Source organism: Protobothrops mucrosquamatus, unplaced genomic scaffold, assembly GCF_001527695.2.
Source record: "Protobothrops mucrosquamatus isolate PMUCROS unplaced genomic scaffold, P.Mucros_1.0 scaffold2187, whole genome shotgun sequence".
Taxonomy (NCBI): domain Eukaryota; kingdom Metazoa; phylum Chordata; class Lepidosauria; order Squamata; family Viperidae; genus Protobothrops; species Protobothrops mucrosquamatus.
Genome location: NW_015388280.1, coordinates 424966 through 447067, shown reverse-complemented (window position 1 = coordinate 447067; position 22102 = coordinate 424966). Strand labels below are relative to the sequence as shown.

At 45.2% G+C, this 22102-nt stretch overlaps 1 protein-coding gene across 2 annotated transcripts in view; it reads left to right on the top strand.

Moving 5' to 3' along the window:
• Positions 1-4065: 4065 nt before the first annotated feature.
• The window catches only part of CARM1 (coactivator associated arginine methyltransferase 1), a 157600-nt gene continuing 139563 nt past the window's right edge, over positions 4066-22102 (top strand). For both annotated transcript variants that reach the window (XM_029285753.1, XM_015824297.1), the window contains exon 1: positions 4066-4239. In XM_029285753.1, coding sequence (XP_029141586.1) covers positions 4089-4239 — 151 coding nt within the window. In that variant the 5' untranslated portion in view covers positions 4066-4088. The remainder of the gene's footprint in view (positions 4240-22102) is intronic.

Genomic DNA, 22102 nt, shown 5'->3' with positions numbered 1-22102 from the left:
CATCCCCCCAGGATCGTTCCTGGGGGGACTAGGGAACTCAACCCCTATCCAAACCAAACTCACTTTCTCCCCTTCGCCCGGGGAGAAAGTTCCGAGCCGCAAAACAGCTGATCCGCGCTGTTTTGACAGCTTTGACGCAGTCCCGGGCAGGAGGCTGAGAAAAAAGCCTCCATCGGCGAAGCCTCGCCACCGGAAGTCCCCAAGATCATGTGAAGTATTAATACCACTTTACAATGCCTTGGTAAGGCCACACTTGGAATACTGCATCCAGTTTTGGTCACCACGATGTAAAAAAGATGTTGAGACTCTAGAAAAAGTACAGAGAAGAGCAACAAAGATGATTAGGGGACTGGAGGCTAAAACATACAAGGAACGGTTGCTGGAATTGGGTATGTGTACTTTAACGAAGAGAAGGACGAGGGGGGACATGATAGCAGTGTTCCAATATCTCAGGGGCTGCCACAAAGAAGAGGGAGTCAAGCTATTCTCCAAAGCTCCTGAAGGCAGGACAAGAAGCAATGGATGGAAACTAATCAAGGAGAGAAGCAACCTAGAACTAAGGAGAAACTTCCTGACAGTTAGAACAATTAACCAATGGAACAACCTGCCTCCAGAATTGGTGAATGCTCCAACACTGGAAGTTTTTAAGAAGAGACTGGACAGCCATTTGTCCAAAATGGTGTAGTTTCCTGCCTGAGCAGGGGGTTGGACTTGATGACCTTCAAGGTCCCTTCCAACTTTATTATTATTTTTATTATAAGTGGGGCAGGTAAGGAAAGAAATCTTCTCTCCCCCCCAGAAATTGCCTTTCTTTTCTTACCTGACTTCCAGCCCCATGCTGTTTCTCCTTTGCAATCCGCCACCACCGCCACATGCAAGGAAACAAAGGAAGTTTTTTTGGGGGGGGAAGGTCAATCAATCAATTCCAACTTCTCGTGGAATATCGTGAAGTTGGAATTGATTAACCTTCCCCCCCAAAAAAAACCTTCATTTTTTTGCACGCGGCGACGGTGGATTGCGAAGGAACAATGGCACGGAACTGGAAGTCAGGTAAGGAAAGAAAGGCAATTTCTGGGGGGAGCGAGAATTTCTTTTATCTGCCCCACTTGTTCTGAGGCCGCTTTCTGCTCAGACGCGTTGCTCTTGCCAATGGCCCGACTGCCCACTTCAGCGCCCTCCCTCCTGAGCCTTTGGTGCTCCACCTGTTGCTTTGGTGGCTCTGCCTACAGAGCCACCAAAGCTGTAGCTGAATGGGCAGGTGAGGGGAAAACCTGCCCCACTTGTTCCACAGCCACTTTTGGCCGAGCTGAGGTGGCAAATGGCCGGTTTTGGTGCGATGTGGCTGTTTGCTGCCGGCCGCGGCCATTTGCTGCCTCGCACGTCACACCCAATGCCGCTGCAATGAGGCCGTGGAACAAGCCGGGTGGAGGTAAGGAACCGGTATACCGGTTTCTTACCTCTGCCCGGCTTGTTCCACGGCCTCATAGCAGCGGCATTGGGTGCGACACGCGAGGCGGCAAATGGCTGCGACCAGCGACAAACAGCCACATTGCGCCGAAATCGAGGGCCGGCAGGCTGTGGCTGCTGATGGACACAATTGGCCCCCATGCGCTTCCTCTGTGCAGGGGCCAATGGTGTCAGGCAGCAGCCGCCCTGGCCCCTGCCTCACCTTACCTTGCCCTGCGGCAATGGCACCCCTGCCCTGTCTTCTGTCTCGCCTCGTTTCACCCTGCAGGACTAGCCTCCTGCCCACTGTCCCACCCGCCAGAGACCCCTGGACCTCCCCCAACCCTGCCTGGCCCCCACAGGCGTCCCTCCCCACGAGCAACATTGAGGTGGCCACGCCCACCCCAGCCACGCCCACCCAGTCTGCAGTGACCACCACAGCCATGCCCACCCAATGGGCCATGCCCACCCAATTGGTCACACCCACCCAATGTGCCACGCCCACCCAGCACTCAACGATACATAAGTGGGTTTTGGGTTGCACTTTGGGCACTCGTTCTCTAAAAGGTTCACCATCACTGGTCCAGCCTCTTCTTAAAAATCTCCAGTGATGGAGTGCCCACGATTTCTGGAGGCAAGCTGTTCCACTGGTTAATTATTCTCCCTGTCAGGAAATTTCTCCTTAGTTCTAGGTTGCTTCTCTCCTTTATTACATAGCTTTATGTTTCAATAACAGAATAACAGAGTAGAAAGGGACCTTGGAGATCTTTTAGTACAACTCCCTGCTCAGGCAAGTAACCCTATACCATTTCAGACAAATCTGTCCAGTCTCTTCTTAAAAACCTCCAGTGATGGAGCACCCACAACTTCTGAAGGCAATCCATTCCAATGGTTGATTGTTCTCCCTGTCAGGAAATTTCTCCTTAGTTCTAAGTTGCTTCTCTCCTTTATTATTTTTTATCCATTGTTTCTTGTCCTGCCTTCAGGTGCTTTGGAAAATAGATTGACCCCGTCTTCTTTGTGCAGCCCCTTAGATATTGGAATACTGCTATCATGTCACTTCTAGCCCTTTTCATTAAACTAGACATACTCAATTCCTGCAACCGTTGTTCATGTTTTAGCCTAATCATCTTTGTTGCTCTTCTCTGTACTCTTTCTAGAATCTCATCATTTTTTATATCGTGGCAATCAAAACTGGATGCAGTATTCCAAGTATGGTCTTACCAAGACATTATGAAGTGGTATTAACACTTCCTGTGATCTTGATTCTATCCCTCTGTTAATGTAGTCTAAGATTGCATTGATTTTTTTGGGAGCTGCAGCACTCTGCTGGCTCATATTTAAGTGATCGTCCACTACGACTCCTAGATCCCTCTCGCAGTTACTACTATTGAGCCAGATACCACTATACTATACCTGTGCATTTAGTTTTTCTTGCCTAAATGTAGAACTTTACTTTTTTCATTATGTTACATACAGCCCATTCTGTCAAGATCTTTCTGTATCTTAGGCCTATCACCTGGAGTGTTGGCAATTCCTACCAGCTTGGTGTCGTCCTCAAATTTGATGAGTTCCCCTTCTATCCCCTCATCTAATAATTGATGAAGATATTGAAGAGTACTGGGCCTAGGACAGAGCTGGGAGGTACCCCACTCCATACCTCCCTCCATATAGATAATTCCATTAAGTATTACACGTTGAGTGTGGTTGGTCAGCCAGATACAAATCCATCTAGTGATGATGCTGTTTAACCCACTTTTTTCTATCTTATAAGTAGTAGGTTATGGTCTATTTTAACAAATGCCTTACTGAAATCCAAGTAGCTTATATCCACAATATTTACTCTGGTCCAATAATTGTGCCACTTTGTCAAAGAATGCAATAAGATTTGTCTGGCATGATCTGTTTTTGACAAACCCATGTTTGCTTTTGGTTATGACTTTGTCTCTGGGTGTTCACAGATTCCTGTAATTTAATACCTTTAATTTCTGTTAGTGAAAATTAATTTAACAGAGTCAGTGCAAATAGATATTCTTTTGCATCCTTCCTGTTTTAGATTTTGAATGTGAGTTGGTATGTGGGTTGCAGCCTTGGTTCACTGGACTTTGGTTCAGTCCTCCTGAACTCACAATGAGCTGCTCTTCCAGCAATTTCTGGTGCTATGCAAATGCAATCAGTGACTCAACTCCCAGGTGCTTACCTTGATCCACTGGACTTCGCCTCAGTCCTCCTGTGATTTTTAAGGTTGTTTTGAATGTTGTATCCATCTTTTGTATCAACTACTGAACATATTTCTGTTATTTATGAATTTCATAAGTATTCTTTCTTCATCTTCATAAAAAAACCAAATTCATTCAACACCTCCTCCAGCTTGATGGAAAAATATCGATAACAGCCTTATTAAGTACCGTTTTATTTTGTCGTTTTTCAAAATGATAATAGAAAAATCACATGCAAGCGCCCCCCTTCCTAATCCCCGCCGGCCAGTAGAGGGCGCGTATCGCTCCCTGTCTCGTCCAGCCTAGCGGTGCTCAAAAGGCGCGGCTTCCGGCCTCTCCTTCTCTGACGCCTTCCTCAGTCGCCTTCGGGCTTTGCCTACAGCCGCCGCCGCCGCCGCCGCGGAGCGGGCCTGGGATGCCAAGATGGCGGCGGCGGTGGTATCGGTCTTCCCGGGTGTGCGGCTCCTGACTATCGGCGATGCCAATGGGGAAATCCAGCGGCACCAAGAGCAACAGGCGCTGCGTCTCGAGGCTCGCACCGGGCCTGACGCCGCTTGCCTCGCTTTGTATAGCCGTGAGTGGCGAAATGGGGCTGGGCTGGCGGGCATGCTCGCTGACATGCTCGCTTGGGCCGGTGGAAGTCTAGTCGCATGAAAAAGGAGGGTCGGATGAATGAATGAATGAAAATAATGAATGAATGAGTTGTAGGACGGACAGCTGATGACGGGATGCGGAGGGGCAGCCGGCTACTTGCTTTCTCGCCATCGCTTGTGCTTGAGGTTGCGAGGGAGAGCTGTCTGTCGCCCCAGTGTTTAAAGGCCAAGGGTTTCTGAACATGTGCGAAGAGTAATTCATATCTATATTACTTCACAGTAGTTCATAGGAAGGAGACCAAGTTTCACCCATGAGCACATGGAAAACAGGTGGGAGTCGCGACATATTCCGGAGTTTTTTGAATTTCCGTGCTGATGAGCCACAGCTTCCCTTGGAGAACAGTCCATTTATTTTCGTTTGCAGGCAGATAAAGGATAATACCCCATGGCTTTTTATGTTTTAGCCAAGTAAATGCTCCGTGACTGTTGCCCCAAACTTCTAATAATTTTGCACCAGTCTGAGAAATTCCAGGATTTAAAACAGATTGTTAATAATGTAATGCCTGCTTATATTGGCAAATTGAGAGTAAAATTTTACAAACTTGTAGAATCAGTGGGGTAATTTCTGAATGCTTTTTTTTAAACATCAGATTCTAAAAAATATTTGTAGCTACAGGAGCACATGTAAAGAAACTTCAAGGATTTGTTCTGAGCATAAAACAGCTTTTTAAGAACACAGCCTTAATAATTCCTGAAACTGTTTCATAAATAATTCTGCAACTATAATAATCATTCTGACTTAGTATATTTGCCCTCATTCATTATGAACGACTTTTTAGTATTTTCCCCCCTAATCCTTGTGACAATTTGGCCAGTATTATATTATTACACTTTTATCCCTTCAATGGGATCTGACTTGGATTTGTTTGTTGACATAATTGAGAATCAAATGGCTACATTGAGTGTGCATCCCATAGTTGGTCACCTTCAATATTGGTGTCTTTTACAAACAGGTATTTTGCAATGAATGAATATAGTAGTTGTTTAGTATGAACCAAAAACTGGTTTCACATAGACTCATGTGTATACTTAACATTTGTGGTTTTTGTTTGATAATGTGAAGACGGTTCAGAGAGTTCATAGTGTTAAATTGGCTATACTAAATGTAAATATGAATACTGCAATGTATATGGTCTTCTGCACTGTGACTCAGTGACTGTAATTCAGTCAGAACGATACCGTAACTTGAACATGTTGGGTGGTTTCAAAATATTTTATATACTGATTTCTATATTACTTGACGGTTTTTTGATATTGTACCATGAGAAGTGGAGACTTGTGTACAAAGTATTTTATTTAGTTATTTAGATTAGTAAAATCTGAACTGAGTATTAGAATGACAGAAATTCATTCAAATTTTTACATGCTACAGTAATTCTGTTTTGAGATATACTCTCTTGTATGCAAGCAATTATTTTTGCACTTCCTCACATGAATACAGAAAGTATATCTATTATAGGTCTGGGATAGAAAGGAGGCCACTTTTTCAATCTGTGTGACTTGATCTAAAGAATGAATGAGGATATGATGGGGAAACATTAACATATATATTGGCTGTTCGGTGCTGATGTGAGACAGCAGTCTTGACTATTCACTAACTGCCTTTACCTTTTGGAGCAAATGAGAAAACAGTTGAAGTCATAAAGTAAGTGGCACTTTTACAAGGGATAAAGTATGGAATTACTAAACTAGTATGCAAAGTAAATCCTTGTAATTGGAATAAGCATGCCTGTACTAGGATAATTTGTGGATTCCAGATTGCAGATGAACTGAATGATTTTTTAAAAGTCCTGGGCTTTTTTTGTATATTAGCTAGACATTGAAGTCTTCCTTCATGAGACTGTCCAAAGGGAATGGTTTTTTTTTTGTGTAGAGTCTCTGAACATATTCAGGTGATACTTCTTTGAGAGACTACTCAGACTATTAGAAGAAATATACATTACTGTAATTCCCATGAGGAAATCCAGAATGAGCTAAAGTTGATCATTTATAGAAATTCATTTTGTTATAGAGTGGATGCTAGATAGGTTAACTATAGCAGAATAGCTAAGTTCTCCTTCCCTTGGGAGCATTCCAAACCTCTTCCTGTATTTTGAAAGCAAATAAAGTTTTGCCTAAAGCACAATGTCTGAAGCACCACAGTCTGATTTTGAACCACTTTTGGATCCATTAAACCACCTCTATAATGGTATAGTCTACAAGAAAGTTTGGCAGTCCAATGGAAACAGAACCATTTACATTCCATTCCCAGTTTGTCATCCCTAGAGCTGAAGATTTTAAGTTCAGCTATTAGATTATTGTAACTGACATGAAGGGTAGAGTAGAGATGTTGCTTAGCTACAACACCCAGCCATCTTTAGGCAGCTTAGACAGTGGTGAGTTGTAAGTCAACAATTCTTGGAGGGTTACAGATGTTTTTTATCCCTGGTCTAATTATAATTATTCTGCAAACTGCAGAACATTATGCATATTTGAAAGTTGCCAGAGTCAGTCTTTCTCAGTGTTATGTAAACTTTTCCTCCCAACCTTTTTTTAGTTGTTCATATTGCCAAATTGAATTTAACTATTGTTATCAACAGAACATCAATCATTGTGGAAATTGTGCTACTTTTTGTTTATGTTAGTCTAAAGTAGAAGAAATTTTAACTACAGAACATATTTTTTTCTTTTACGTTCTGGTGCTTAATTTACAATTTTTCCATTTATAATTAGTTTTCTGTTTCTAGAGAGACTGGACTGTACAACCAGAGTATATTTTAAAATATTTTTATTACATATGGTAAATGGAAAAAGAAACAAGGAAAAAGAACCTCCTCCACACAAAAGTAAATAAATAAATAAAAATAGTGTTCATTTAAATTAATATCTTACTAAATAATTAAATTATTGTTTTTAATTTACTATAGGAAAATGGGAAATTAAATATTGAAATTGGTGTATGAAATCTAAATCTCTCACATTTGGGTCTTGTGGCAGTAAATAATGTTTGAATGTAGAAAAAGATGGATAATTCAAACATAAAAATATAATAGCCAAAAAATCTCACCAAACAAAATTATTCTATGAAATAACTTTTGTCCATAATAGAGCTGCTACAACACCAAACCACTTTTTATGAACCAGTATTGCATTTCAAGCACTTTCAATTGCCAATAGAACCATCTCTTCTTAGAAAGATTAGAAGTCCAAGGATTTCTATTGATATTAATTAATTCAGTAATATTGGTAATTGTTAATTTTAAAGTGTGATATTTAGATACCAGATAGATACTCTATTGATGTTTAGTACAAGATATTCCAATTCTTTATTCCATGCCTTGTATTTTTGAATATTTTGGTATCCTAATAAACTTTTATAAATTGTTACTCTAGATTTATTATTTTGTGTATTATTTTGTTCAGAGCAACAAAGTGCAGTATCTTCTCTTAAGAAAACCTGTGTTTTCTGATTTTGAGGGCTGGGATTGTTGCCAAAGCAATAATTGCCATTTACTGAATGGAAATATTTCAAAACAATGTCTCTATAATTATATTTAGATCATATCTGTTCTGGTAGAAAAGAATGTGCAAAGTAATGAAATAATTGCAGTTTCGTAGTTCTCCACTCAGGTATGCTGAAACTGTGGTCGTCTTTTCCAAAATATACTTTGCCAGATTATACTTCTGGAGGATCCAAGTGTATTCTTCAAAAGTTAGCATGCTGCTGCCTCCATTGTACTGTGTCTTTTAGGAGTAGAATCAGTAAACTGGAATTTGCTAGAGGAGCTTAGTATATAGCCAGTTGATGGTTACAGTTTTATGGCTCCCTTAATAAACAGGAGTCTGAAATCAGAACTTGAAATTAATTTTGGGTTCCTAGCTTGCTTTGAGATGACATGCTTTTACAGTTATTAAAAATGAAAGCTATATCTTCTAGTTTTTACTTCAGTCAATGACCAGTATAAAACAAGAATCAGGCAAAGACAAAAAGCAAAAGACCAGTGTGACTTCTTAAATGTAAGTGGAATATAATATGACAAAATATTATTAACATTAAAACTTCTAAGGTGTTAAAATAATGTTATATACCTTGGGTAAATTTTTATTTACCTAATCTGGTTGGGTTAGGAGTTGGAGTATTGGGGGAAGGGGGAATAACCCATGATATGGGGATTAAATATCCCCATTCTATTTAAACTGAAGAAATAGAAAAGATTTTATATCAGATAAAGACCTTTTATCCACAACACAGAGATGAGGTATTTCATATTTCAGGTATGTTGAATTTAACTAAATTCAGCAGCTAAAATGAGCATTGAGAGCTACATATTTTCCCATTTCTGTACCATACCAATTAGCTGGAATAATCACCTTCCTTAATTACAATGAGTAAAATATATTTACTTTTTTATCTTAGGAATCCTTGACTAATTGAGTCTGCATCTATAATGTGCTGAAGTTCCTGTTTAAAGTATTGAAATTTGTAAATGAAAATTGTCTTATATAAGTTTAAAATACCTGATAAATTGGTCAAAAATTGTCATGCTTCTAAATATAAAGGCAGCTTAAAGCTTTCTAACTATTTGAAGCTTTGACAGTAGCAAGATGATAAATATAGAAGGCACTGCAGCCCAAAATGTATGGTGGAGAACATCCGTTCTATATTATCAACTTTCAATAATAATATTTTGCAAATATACAGTATGTTTATGATTGAAGGATTTAAAAGATTTTGACACTTATTCAGAATCTTGGGGAGTTCAAACATATGACTATTTTTAAAGAAGTGTGTAAAATCATCAAAATCATCATGATAAGAGCAGGGAGTGCTATCTCCGGCACTAATAAATATAAGTAGGCATTTTGATGCAATTAAAAAGTTAGTCTGTCATGAAACACTAAGTGACCAATATCCAAAAGGCTGTCAATTGATTTGTACCTCATATTATTGCTTACTTTTATTGTCAACATGTTCTTTGTTAAATCCCAAATTCTGTGTTGCAAAATCATATTGAAGGCCAACTCTTCTATATCATAATCACTGAGTATTTATATAAACTTAACTGCACATCCAAAATGGTGTGCATTTTAAACAAAAGTATTTTTTAAAAGAGTGGTGTGGTGGCAAAAGCATCTCTTCAACTCATAAATCCAGCTCTGATGTGACAGTTTTATGGCAGCCTTTTTGAATCCCTTGATTTTTACCAGGCATTCAGCCCTTTTGTGATGTGTGTATGGGAAGCCCAAGGGCACATCTGCTATCCTCTTTATTGCTCACAAAGAACTTAGAGAGGCCCAGCTTGACAGCCTAATTAATGTGCATGGGAGACATTTGCATTGAATATCTTCCAAAGGCGGTATCTTGAAAAGGCAGGGCTCTCTTCTAGGATCTGAATTGTGTTTTTTACATGCCAGACAAATGCTTTTCGACTTCCCCCCCCCCTCTCCTCCTGGTCTTGAGCTAACCCTTGCTTTTCTAATCAAATTCTGTCTGAGCCATTGTTCATGTCCTGGCTTGGTTGCTTATGCATTCCACAGACAAAGCTTCATTGTATTAATGCTCTGTAATAAAAGGTTTCCTGCTGAGGTCATAAGCCTTGTCCCAGACCCTCCATTAAATTGGCAGTTCTCGGTGAGCAGGAAAATTGCTTGATGGAATTCTTGATCTTCTCAATCCTGCTGTCCAGATACTTGTGCCCTGCCTAAAATGCCTAACTGGAAATTAGGGATGTGTAAATAATGGAACTTCAAAGTTGTTACCTCTGTGTGGTAGCTTTTGTGTTAAAATTGTGCAATATCTTTTAATTGAATTAATTTTTGTATTTGTTATACAAAACCCAAATAGAATACTATATTACTTAGAAAAGAATCATAATAGAGCTGGAAGGGACCTTGGAGGTTGTCTAGTCCCAGGTTCCCCAACCTTTCTGGCTTTGTGGACTGGCAGGTGGAAGATGATGGTTTCATGAGAACAGCCAGCAAGTGCACATGCAGCTCTATTTGCATGAGCGCCATGTGCGCACGCCCACCACTCACACAAATAGAATATACATGCACACGCTCGCCTGCTGCTTCCACAAGTGGGGATGCGTGTGCTTACTCGCCTGTCATCTCCATGGTCTGGTTGCAGACACCAGAGGTTGGAGTCCCTTGTTCTAATCCAACCTCTTGCTCAAGCAGGACACCCTACACCATTTCAGACAAATGGTTGTCCAGTCTCTTCTTAAAAACCTCCAGTGATGAAGCACCCCCAACTTCTGAAGGCAAGCTATTCCATTGCTTAATTCACTGTTAGGAAACGTTTCTCCTTAATTCCAAGTTACTTCTCTCCTTGATTCGTTTCCATCTATTGTTTCTTGTCTTGCCTTCTGGTGCTTTGGAAAATAAGCTGACATCCTCTTCTTTGTGATACACCTCAAATATTGGAACACTGCTATCATGTCATCCCTATTCCTTCTTTTCTCTAGACTAGCCATACTCAATTCCTGCAACTATTCTTCATATGTTTTAATCTCCAGGCCCTTAACCATCTTAGTTGCTCTTCTCTAAACCCTTTCCAAAGTCTCAATATCTTTTTTGTAAATGTGGTGACCAAAATTGAATGCAGTATTCCAAACTAAGGTTTTATAAAGTGGTCTGATGGTTCGCATGACTTTGATTCTATGCCTCTGTTTATGCAACCAAGGATTGTATTAGTTTTTTGTCTGCTTTCACACACTGCTGGTTCATATTTTAATGTGTTCACTATGACTCCAAGATCCCTCTCAGAAGTACTGTTTTTGAGCCAGATGTCACCTAACCTGTACTTGTACCTTTAGTTTTTCCTGCTTAAGTGTAAAATCTTGTTTTTCTCCACATTAAATTTAATTTTGTTGGATAGGGCCCATTGTTCAAATGTATCAAGATCCTTTTGGATCCTGAGCTTGTCTTCTAGGGTGTTGGCTATTTCTGCTAGCTTAGCATCATCTGTAATTTGATGAGTTCCCCTAAGGCTCCGTCTTAGGCCCAGTACTCTTCAATATCTTCATCAATGATTTAGATGAGGGAATAGAAGGGGAACTCATCAAATTTGCAGATGACACTAAACTGGCAGGAATAGCCAACACCCCAGAAGACAAGCTCAGGATTCAAAAAGACCTTGACAAACTTGAACAATGGGCCCTATCCAACAAAATGAGTTTTACTGTGGAGAAAAGCAAAGTTTTACATTTAGGCAGGAAAAATCAAAGATATAAGTATAGATTAGGTGAGACCTGGCTCAAAAACAGTAACTGTGAGAGGGACCTTGGAGTCCTAGTGGGTGATCAGTTGACTATGAGTCAGCAGTGTGCAGCAGCAGCCAAAAAAGCTAATACAATCCTGGGTTGTATAAACAGAGGCATAGAATCAAGATCACGCAAAGTATTAGTACTGCTTTATAAAACCTTAGTGCCATAGTAGCGAACCTATGGCGCGCGTGCCAGACTGGGCACGCAGAGCCCGTTCTGTTGGCACGCACGCCAGAGGGACACTTCCCTCCCCCTCTCCACAGGCGCCTGACTAGTGGGAACTGGAGAGGGCAGGGAAACCGAATCCAGCAGCGCTCTCGCAGGAACAGCTGCGAGATCTGGGCAGGAAGAGGGAAACTTATAAAAGGAGGTTTTGGCGGGAGTTCAGCGAGAGAGTGAGTGAGCAGACGGCCTTTGGACGCGATGGTGGGTATGAGTTTGGAGAAGACAAGTAGGACGCGGTGTCTGTTTGCGCTTTGCAGAAGGCTAGTGGGGGAAGGACACATAAGTTTGGACTTTGGAGAAAGGGAGGGAGAGAGGAGGGAAGGGCTGCCAGTGCCACTGGGCACCAGGCCTGCCCAGGTGACACTGAAACCAGCCAGCCCTTCCGCGGGAGGAGGGAGGGAGAGCGGCTACCCCCGAGCACCACACCTGCCTCCCTTCGGGCTCCCTCGGCCTCTCCCCCCTTCCAGGCTGGGACTGGTCAGATTCCCCCTGTGGGCAGCGCTGTGCCTGTCCCCGGCCAGCTCTCTTCCTCCTGCGGGCGGACCACAGCTTATCGAGTTGGGCACGGCACCTCTCCCCACATGCGTCCTCAGGTGGAGGAGCCAGGCAGCCGTGGCTCTCGCTCCTCTCTGGCCTCCATCGGCCCGAGCTCGGTGCGCCTGGCTGGCCGGCGATGGGCTAGAGAGCGCGGGATGGTGGCAGCTGCCCTGAGATGCGGGGTAGGCGGGGTGGGCTCTCCCGATGTCCGCAGGGGAAGAAGCGGCATGGAGGCTCTGCACCCAGTCCAGCCCAGCCCCGGCACAGCACGGAAAGCGAGGCAGCAGCTCCACGTGTGTCCCCGTGTGTGAGTGCCCCCTCCGCCCTGCCAGGCAAGCGGAGCTGCGGCATCTGTGGCAGAAGATCACAGGCGGGCAGCAGAAGGCACAAGGAGCCCTGATCCCAGCACAGCCCCCCCCACTCTCATCCTCCCCCCCTTGGAAGAGCTGTGGGGCTTAGGAGCTTCCCCACATGCCTCCCCACCCCCCGTAGGGAAGAAAACCATCTCAAGACACTCTTCTGTTTTAACTTTTTTTCCTTGTCGCTTTTTGGAGTTTTCATCCTGCTTTCATGTAATGGCAACGTTTGGGAGGGGGTGTAGCTGCCCCCTTCCCCCCCAAGCCATCAGCTGAGCAAGATGCCCTGGCAGAAACCCCCTGGTTCCAGCACTGGAGATGGAGGATCCACCCATGGGTTATGACTGTATTCCTGCCCAATCAGATCAAGCCAGCCAAAGTTGTCACGCCCATCCTGGACCATAGAGATCCCAGATTTTGGCTTGATCTCGCCCAGGACAGACGTGAAAACTTGGCTCTTAGGCAGGTATAGTCTTCCATTGGGGGATCCTCCATTTTATACCTCTTTAGCTGGGATTTTACTCCTAATTTAGGTCAATTTAATTTAATTTAATCCTAAAGGAGAAATTGAATTGATGGGGGGGAGGATATTCTTGAAGGGGCTCCTTCTTCCTCTCCCCTCTAAAGTATTATTTCAGACCGGCAAGACAAAGAAAGATTTCCTTTGTGCTGGTTGCATCTGAGGACTAACGGCTGTTAGTCCTCCGAACTTTAAAATTTAAAGGGCAATCTGCTCTCAACCGGAGCTTGCGGCTGCAGCTCCGAGGGAATCCAGAACGAAGGGACGATTCCCTTCGCTCCTAAAATTTAAAATTCCAGGATCTCCAAAACTATCTGGGGTCTTCTCAAATATCTTCTGGAATCTTTGTTCCTTGGTCGGGAAATCGCCGACCGGAGAGAGAGCGCGCTTCCCCCGTTCAGCGCCGATCAGCTGCTCAGCAGCTGACCGGCAAATCAAAACCTCTATTTCGACAGAAGCTCCGCGGTGGGAAATTTAAAGTCCCTGCTTGTTGTTTTCTTGCTTGCTCCTTCGGAGTCACCTCTTGTCTTTGTCTAGCACGATCGCCATCTTGGGCAACGTGGTCCCCGGATCGGACCATCTTTACGTAATCAGCCGATTGCATGTAATCAATTGTTTAAATTAACTGAAACAATTCATTTATTAATTTGGAAATTGATTAATTTTAAATTAAGTAAGTAATCAGTTTGGAAACTGATTATCAGTTCGGAAACTGATTACCCTCTATCAATTGAATAATAATTAACTGATTATATTTTAATTAATTAAGTGATATGGTATAATAATTAAATGATTATTTTTTAAATTAATTAAGTAGTGATTAGCATCTCAATCACCCGACCAAGGGGGTGATTTATTGGGAATTTATTTCTTGTATAATTGAATTAATTTATTACTTAATTAATTGAATTAATAATTGAATTGATAATTAAACTAAATTAACTAAATTAATTAAGCAAACTAGTTAAGTTGATTAATAATTAATTGATGACTGATTGATTATATTAATTAATTAACTGGAACACTCAGTCCCTTCAGTAAGTCCCCTGAGACTCCCTTTACCTAGGTCTGGTGTCTCTCAAGGAAATTTCTAATCAGACCTATCCAAATTGGATGAAGATAAGGAGTGACAACTGGATTATCAGAAGATCAGCGCTCATCTGGATACCAGACGCCCCTGTAGTGCAACTGCCCTCATCCAGAACAGAACCAGCCGGATTCCAGACGGCCCCTGTAGAGTGTCTGTCCTTATCTGTGCCAAAATATAGTGGATTACAGACGTCCCTATTAGTACGCCTGTCCTCATCCACGCAACAGCCTCACCTGGGTTACGGACGCCCCCTTAGTGCGCCTGTTCCTACCCAGAGTGCATTGTTCTCCGGATACCAGGAGCTCCCTCTCGTGTTCCTGTGCCATCGGAGTATGGGCGATTCGGGCCCCGCAGCTAAGAGCGCTCTGCCATCCTCATCAGGACTACCTGGTCTGGAAGGCGCGGAGAAGACAACGACCAGAACCAAGGTAAGATATACAACCAAAAGCTCAAAAAGAGCAGACAAACAAACCGAACGGAGACACCAGGCCTTAGAAAGGGAGTTTTCCAAGGCGCAGAAAAGGGCTATGCTGGAAACAGCTCAGTCCCAGGAGTTAGACCTGGATTTGCCCCTAGGAGCCCCTTCATCTCCCATGGGCATCTGGTCAGCGGGGGAATCCTCACATTCCACCGCACAGGACGGACCAAGCGAGTGTCCATCCATCCCTCAATCCATCTCCACAAGTGTTCCTCAAGGAACTCCCGAAGCCACCTTTACTCCTACGGCGGCAGGCTTGCGGCCAAACGAAACGGGGTACCTTCCCAATGAGGACTGCCTCGCCCTCCTAATTGCTCAAGCAGCTGACAGGGCCCTTGATGCTAAGATCCAGACTTCCAAGCCAGTAAACACAGTTCCTCGCCACGCACCACACCCGGCCGAGAACTACGACAACCCTCCTTCCCCAGGTGGGTCATCAGTCTCTGAGACTTCATACCTTACTCAGGTCGAGACTGAACATGAAATTCCAATGTCCGAAGAGGAGGAACTTTCCCCAGAGGCACCCTCCTTTAGCGGGCTCTTCAATCCTTCTTTGTCACCTTACTTCGTAAGGCCACATCCACAGCTCACCTTGGGTCTGAATCCTCCTCAACCAACGTCCCAGCTGACTTGGACACGGAGGCAGACCCGAATTTCGTTGAACCTGTAGCAACTCAAAACCACATCCCCTGTCCCTCGCTGTTCTTGAGGGCAATTCGCAGACAGTGGGCATCTCCGGCCTCCCTCCCTCTCCCGAGTAGCACTGACAAAAAATTGTACAGTGTTGCCAGGGAGTTGGAAGAGACCTTGGAGGTACCGCCATAGACGAACCATTGGGGCCTCTAGTATCGTCCACGGCTATCTCGGGGGATCCTTCGGAGGCCCTCAAGAATGAGGATCGCAAATGCGAATCCACCTTTCGCAGAACACACCAATCATCTGCTTGGGCGATCAGAGCCGCAACCTCCGCCTCATTTTTCAATAGGTCCGCCCTCACCTGGTTACGACAGCTTCAAGCCCGAATCCCAATAGAGGATATCCGCATACACCAGGACCTTAGTAAAATGGTGGCAGCCACCGAGTATGCCTCGGACGCAACCCTCCAGGCCGCCAGGTTCTCATCCAGGGCTATGGCGTCTAACATTACAGGCCGCCATATGTTGTGGTTGAAACATTGGCAAGCCGACACTAAAACCAAGTGGAAGCTGGCAGCCGCTCCATATCAGGGAGGTAGATTGTTTGGCGATGCCCTGAACCCCTACCTAACAGAAAACAAGGACAAACGTAAGATACTCAAACATGTCCTCAAAAAGCCGGACAAACGTCCCACCTATTACTCCCGACGACAAGCCTTTCGTACAGGAGCCAGATACAACTATACACAATCCTTTCAACTGTCTCCAGCCAGAGAGGATAGACAAGACAGACAGCCCGATAGACAGACTCCCAGATTCAGGCAGCAGTTCCAAGGCAAGCGGCCCTTTCGGGGGAATAGCAGGCTGTTCCGCCGCTCCAAGTGACGGCCTATTGACATCTCCCATTGGGGGCAGACTCTCCCTATTTGCCCGCCAGTGGGAGGCCACAACCACGGACATTTGGGTGCTCAACACCATTCGTCATGGTCTTTTCCTGGAGTTTACATCCAACCCCCCAAATCGGTTCCTCTCTTGTCCATACCCCAGGAATCGAGTAAGGAAAAGACTAATGAATGATGCTGTTCAACACCTACTACACATAAGGGCCATAGAACCGGTACCGCTGGACCAGAGAGGTCAGGGATTCTACTCCATCCTCTTCGTCGTCCCCAAAGCTTCAGGGGGATGGAGGGCAATTCTAGACCTCAAGAGCCTAAACTTTCATCTTGCATATCGCAAATTCAAAATGCAAACGTTACGATCCATCTTAGGAAGCGTAAGGAGAGGGGACTTTCTAACGTCCATCGATCTCACGGAGGCATATCCACATTCCTATCTCTCTGGCCCATCGCCGGTTCCTACGGTTCGCATACAAGGGGCGCCACTTCCAGTACAGAGCGCTCCCATTTGGTCTGTCATCGGCACCAAGGGTGTTTACCAAGATCCTGGCGGTTCTAGCAGCTCATCTAAGAATGGTGCCTGTCAGAGTCCAATGCTATCTGGACGACATCCTAATCCAGTCATTGTCCACACGGTCGGCCGTGTCAGACATCGATCTGGTGGTAAAGCTACTCCAGGCCCACGGGTTCTCGGTAAACTTTCCGAAGAGCCACCTGAACCCCACGACAAGGCTGCTACACCTCGGGGCCATCATAGACACCGTAGAGTGCCGGGTCTACCTATCACAGGAGTGTCGGGACAGCATACGGGAGTTAGTCCTCCAAACACGCAGGAGTCGGGCGGTATCTTTAGCCAGCCTGTCTCAATTATTAGGGAAGATGATTTCGGCCATAGCGATAGTTCCATGGTTCAGACTCCATTCCAGAAGGCTACAATGGTTCATGCTCCCCTTCCAGAGGCAGAACCTCAGCGCATCCAAGAGGAGAGTCAGGCTACCACAACAGGTATCACGGTCCCTCACGTGGTGGCTATCACCAGCCATGACCAGAAGGTCATACTTCAAGGAACCAGACCGGTTGATAATCACAACTGACGCCAGCCTATTTGGCTGGGGAGCACACCTGCAATCGCAGTGGACCCAGGGACGTTGGTCCACCAGGGACCTCCGTCACAACATCAATTGGCTCGAACTAAGGGCCATTCACCTGGCACTCTGCCATTTCCAAAACCAGGTGAAGCAACGGCACGTATTGGTCCTCACCGACAATGTGGCAGCCAAGGCCCACGTGAACAGACAGGGAGGCACACACTCTCAGGCTCTCCTGAGAGAGTCTCTACTATTATGTTCATGGGCAGAGCACCATGTAGCATCAATCAAAGCCGATCATATCTCAGGGAAAGCCAACACCCAAGCCGACCTCCTCAGCAGGTCAACGGTGGATCACTCGGAATGGCGCCTCCATCCGAGGATCTTCAGGGAAATTTGCCACCGCTTCGGCCTCCCGCTCATGGACCTCTTCGCATCCCCGTCCAACGCCCAACTGCCCCGATTCATGTCCAGGTTCCCTTCAATGGGGGAGGAGCAAACGGACGCCCTCTGTAACCCATGGCCACAGGGTCTATTGTATGCCTTCCCACCCCTACCCCTCCTTCCAGCGGTGATACGTAAGCTCCTTCGGGAGCGGGCGGATATTCTCCTGGTGGCCCTGTACTGGCCGTTGAGACCCTGGTTCGCCGACTTGATGAGTCTCTCTGTCACAGATCCTTGGCGGGTTTCCCAGAAAGGGTCTCCCTCAGCCAGGGCGTTATCCTTCACCCGGACCCTCAGTGGCTCCAGTTAGCCTTCTGGCGCTTGAGCGCTCGATCTTATCAAGGGGACTTTGCTCCCCAGGGGTCATATCAATAATCCAGGCCTCTCGTCGCCCATCCACGAGCCGCATATACAAGGCTTCATGGAAAAACTTCCGCTTATGGTGCTCTGAGCAACAGTTGTCCCTCTCAGAACTCACAGTACCACACATTCTGGATTACCTGTTAAGGGGACTAGAGAAAGGGTTGGCCCCAAGCACATTGCGCAGACAAGTCGCCGCTCTGTCCACAGTACTCACTTGTGACTCAAAGGAGCCCTTGGGCCGTCACCCGTTAATACATTCCTTCCTAAAAGGGGCCACCAACACCAGACCCCCTTCCGTGCACAGATACCCTTCATGGGAATTACCAAAGGTCCTGAAGGCGCTCACGAAAACGCCCTTTGAACCCTTAAGTACGTGTGACATCCGCTACATGTCTCACAAGGTGGCCTTCTTAGTAGCTATCACATCTGCACGACGCATCTCCGAACTGGCTGCTCTATCGATCCGGGATGACCTGTGCGTTTTCCTCAGGGATAGGGTAATTCTCCGTCTCGATCCCACCTTCGTCCCAAAGGTCAACTCTTCCACAGGTCACAAGAGATAGTTCTAACGGATTTTTGCCCTCACCCATCACACGCCTTAGAACATCAATGGCACACTCTAGATGTTCGCAGGGCACTTCGATACTATATCTCACGAACAGCCGAGTTCCGTTCATCCGAAGCCCTATTCGTTTCCTTTTACTCCTCCAACAGAGGTAGTAAGGTCTCCTCTTCCATAATAGGCAGGTGGATACGGGCATGCATAGCCGAATCTTACCAGGCCGAGTCATTGCCAATTCCACGACGAATTACAGCTCATTCCACTCGCAGCGCAGCCACTTCTGCAGCATGGGCCACTCAGGCCTCCGTTGAGGAGATCTGCAGGGCGGCCACATGGGCTTCACCATCCCCTTTCATTAAACACTATAAGATAGATAGCTTCGCCTCAGCAGAGGCCTCCTTTGGCAGGAGAGTTCTCCAACAGGTCTTATGCCAAAGTGCCACACTGGACCAGTCTACTACCCACCCTCAGGGACAGTAGGCTTTGGTATGTCCCATGGGTGGATCCTCCATCTCCAGTGCTGGAGAAGGGACGTTGTCTTACCTGAACGCCTTTTCTCAGCACAGAGATGGAGGATCCACTCCCTCCCTCTTTTTCCTTGGGTCATTTAGAACCTGGGTTAGTTTGGTTTATGAGCCACTACATCTTGTGTCAGTCAATGGCTACGCTCGCGTCAAAATCTGGGATCTCTATGGTCCAGGACGGGCGTGACAACTTTGGCTGGCTTGATCTGATTGGGCAGGAATACAGTCATAACCCATGGGTGGATCCTCCATCTCCGTGCTGAGAAAAGGCGTTCAGGTAAGACAACGCCCCATCTCCCCCAACCCTGCCCGGCCCCACAGGCATCCCTCCCCAGGAGCAACATTGAGCTGGCCATGCCCACTGTGGCCACGCCCACTCAGTCTGCCATGACCACTGTGGCCACGCCCACCCAGTGGGCCACGCCCACCCGGCGATACATAAGTGGGTTTTGGGTTGCAGTTTGGGCACTCGGTCTCTAAAAGGTTCGCCACCACTGTTCTGTTTTATTCTATTCTATTCTGTTCTATTCTATTCTATTCTTTCATTTAAGTCATTTATGAAGATATTGACGAGTATTGAGCCTAAGACGGAACCTTGTAGTATCCCATTGCTTCCTTCTTTCCATGTAGATGTAATACCATTAAGGACTACTCATTGAGTGCAGTTTGTCAGCCAGTTACAAATCCATCTGGTAGTGATATTGTTTGTCCCACAATTTTCTAGTTTACCAAGAAATAAGTTGTGGTTTACTTGAGGGAACTTAAATCATATATTTTTTTTGCTTATATTCTGCATGATTGTGTGGTGGGAGCTAGCAGGTAAATGTAGGATTGTGAGTGCTTGCAGATTGAGTGTGTGTGTGTGTGTATAATTCCTGTAGCATTAATACACTTCCAGTAAAAAAGGTATTCTGTATTTAATATATGAAATAAATGAAAGTATTATATTCCCAAAATTAGAATATTTAAAGTCCTGAACAGTGTGAATCTTATTATGGGGAGAATAGCAGATATTGTGGTTGATCTTGTCCCTATAACTCTCCTTAACAAGGGTGGAATTGTGGACACAAGAGTGAGTGACCTGGTAGAGTCCTTACTGAATTGCTTTTCTTAAGATGGTTAAGGAAGATCAGAAGCATTATCTTGATGATTCAAAGTCCCAGCCTGTGTGAGGCTATGTAATTAGAGTTTGCCTGGCAAGTATTTTTATCCTGTTATTTTAATAGCCCTCTCTTTTTTAAATATGATGGATTAATCTTTATATCCAGTCTGTTGAAAGCTTTATAAATCTTTCCTTATTTGGCTATCTGCTTATTTTGCTGAAAAAATTGAGTTTAATGTCTATGGGTGTGGGTGTATTTAGTTATTTATTCTCATATAAACGTAGTGCTAGAAGGAACCTTCGAGGTCTGCTAGGCCAACCCCTGCCCAAGGCAGGAGTCCTTATACCACCTTGAACAAATGGTTGCCCAATCGTTTCCTGAAAATCTCCCGCAATGGAGCACCCACATCACTGGGAAATAAGCTGTTCCATTGATTAAATGTTCTCACTGTCAGGAAATTTCTCCTAAGATCCACGTTGGATCTCTCTTTAACCAGCTTCTACCCATTGCTTCTTGTCCTGCCCCCAGGTGCTATGGAAAATAAATTGATGCCCTGTTCCGTATGATAGCCCTTCTTGCATTGGAAGTGTCATGGTTGACTTGTTACACAGCCTGCTCGCAACCAGACAACAATAATGGGAGGGGGGGAAAGGCACCGGAATGGGACGGTGGTTTGGGAGGGAAACTCTGGAGGCCTGAGACAGTTCCACCTCAAGGTCATCAGCTCTGGGAAAGTAATGGACTGTGAGTGGCCTATAGGGAAAGAAAGGGGAGGAATTAACTATGCTACCTTTTGTGTGGGAAACTCAGACCTTGTTTCACTTCATCTGTGCCAATATGGTTTATTCAGTAAAGTTTGTACTCTTGGTAAAATAATGTCCCAGGAGTTTCTTTTTCTGGATCCGCCAACTGGACAGTTGACATTAAACAAGCTCTGTAAGTAGTAGCCTACCTGGACCCCACTAGGAGGTTGACAGCCTTGAGATGGTAACCAACAAAGGAATGGAAGATGGGGAGAAGCCGGGGGAAGCCTCGTCTTGAAACCCCAGTGGCAGCTGAAGCCAGGATGCAAGTGGTTAGCGTACGCCCCAAACAGAGGGCTGAGAAGACGGAGCAGCAGCCCACACTCAAGGGGGAGAGAGTGACAGAAGGACCCTACCCGGGCCCCATGAGGAAAGCGGCGGAAGCAGAGGATCAGCTGATCCCCCTGAGTCACAGTGACTTGGGAGAGCAAATGGAAGGTTAGGCAAGCAGCCAAGTGGGATGACCCAGCTGAGTAGAAGTTCCCAATTACAGTTCGCAGTCCATTGATGGAGCAGCTGAGGGAAAAGTTCAGCAGGCTGGAGTTCCGGGGAACCATGGAGGTTGGGCCTGGGCCATGAAACTGTTGCCTGCCCCATCTCCTCCCATCCTGCAGCCAATGGTGCCAACCCCACCTGGAGCAGTGGGAGCCCCCGACTGAGGGGTGATGGCTCCCATCCCTGCTGCTGCCCCATTGGGGGGGCAGGTGCCAGTACAGTTGCAAGAAAAAGTATGTGAACCCCTTGGGATAACGTGGAGTTTTGCATGAATTGGTCATAAAATGTGCTCTGAACGTCATCTAAGTCACAACAATAGAAAAACACAGTCTGCTGAAAATAATAATACACAAACATTACATGTTGCCATGGTTTAATTGAACATAACATGTAAACATTCACAGTGCAGGGAGGA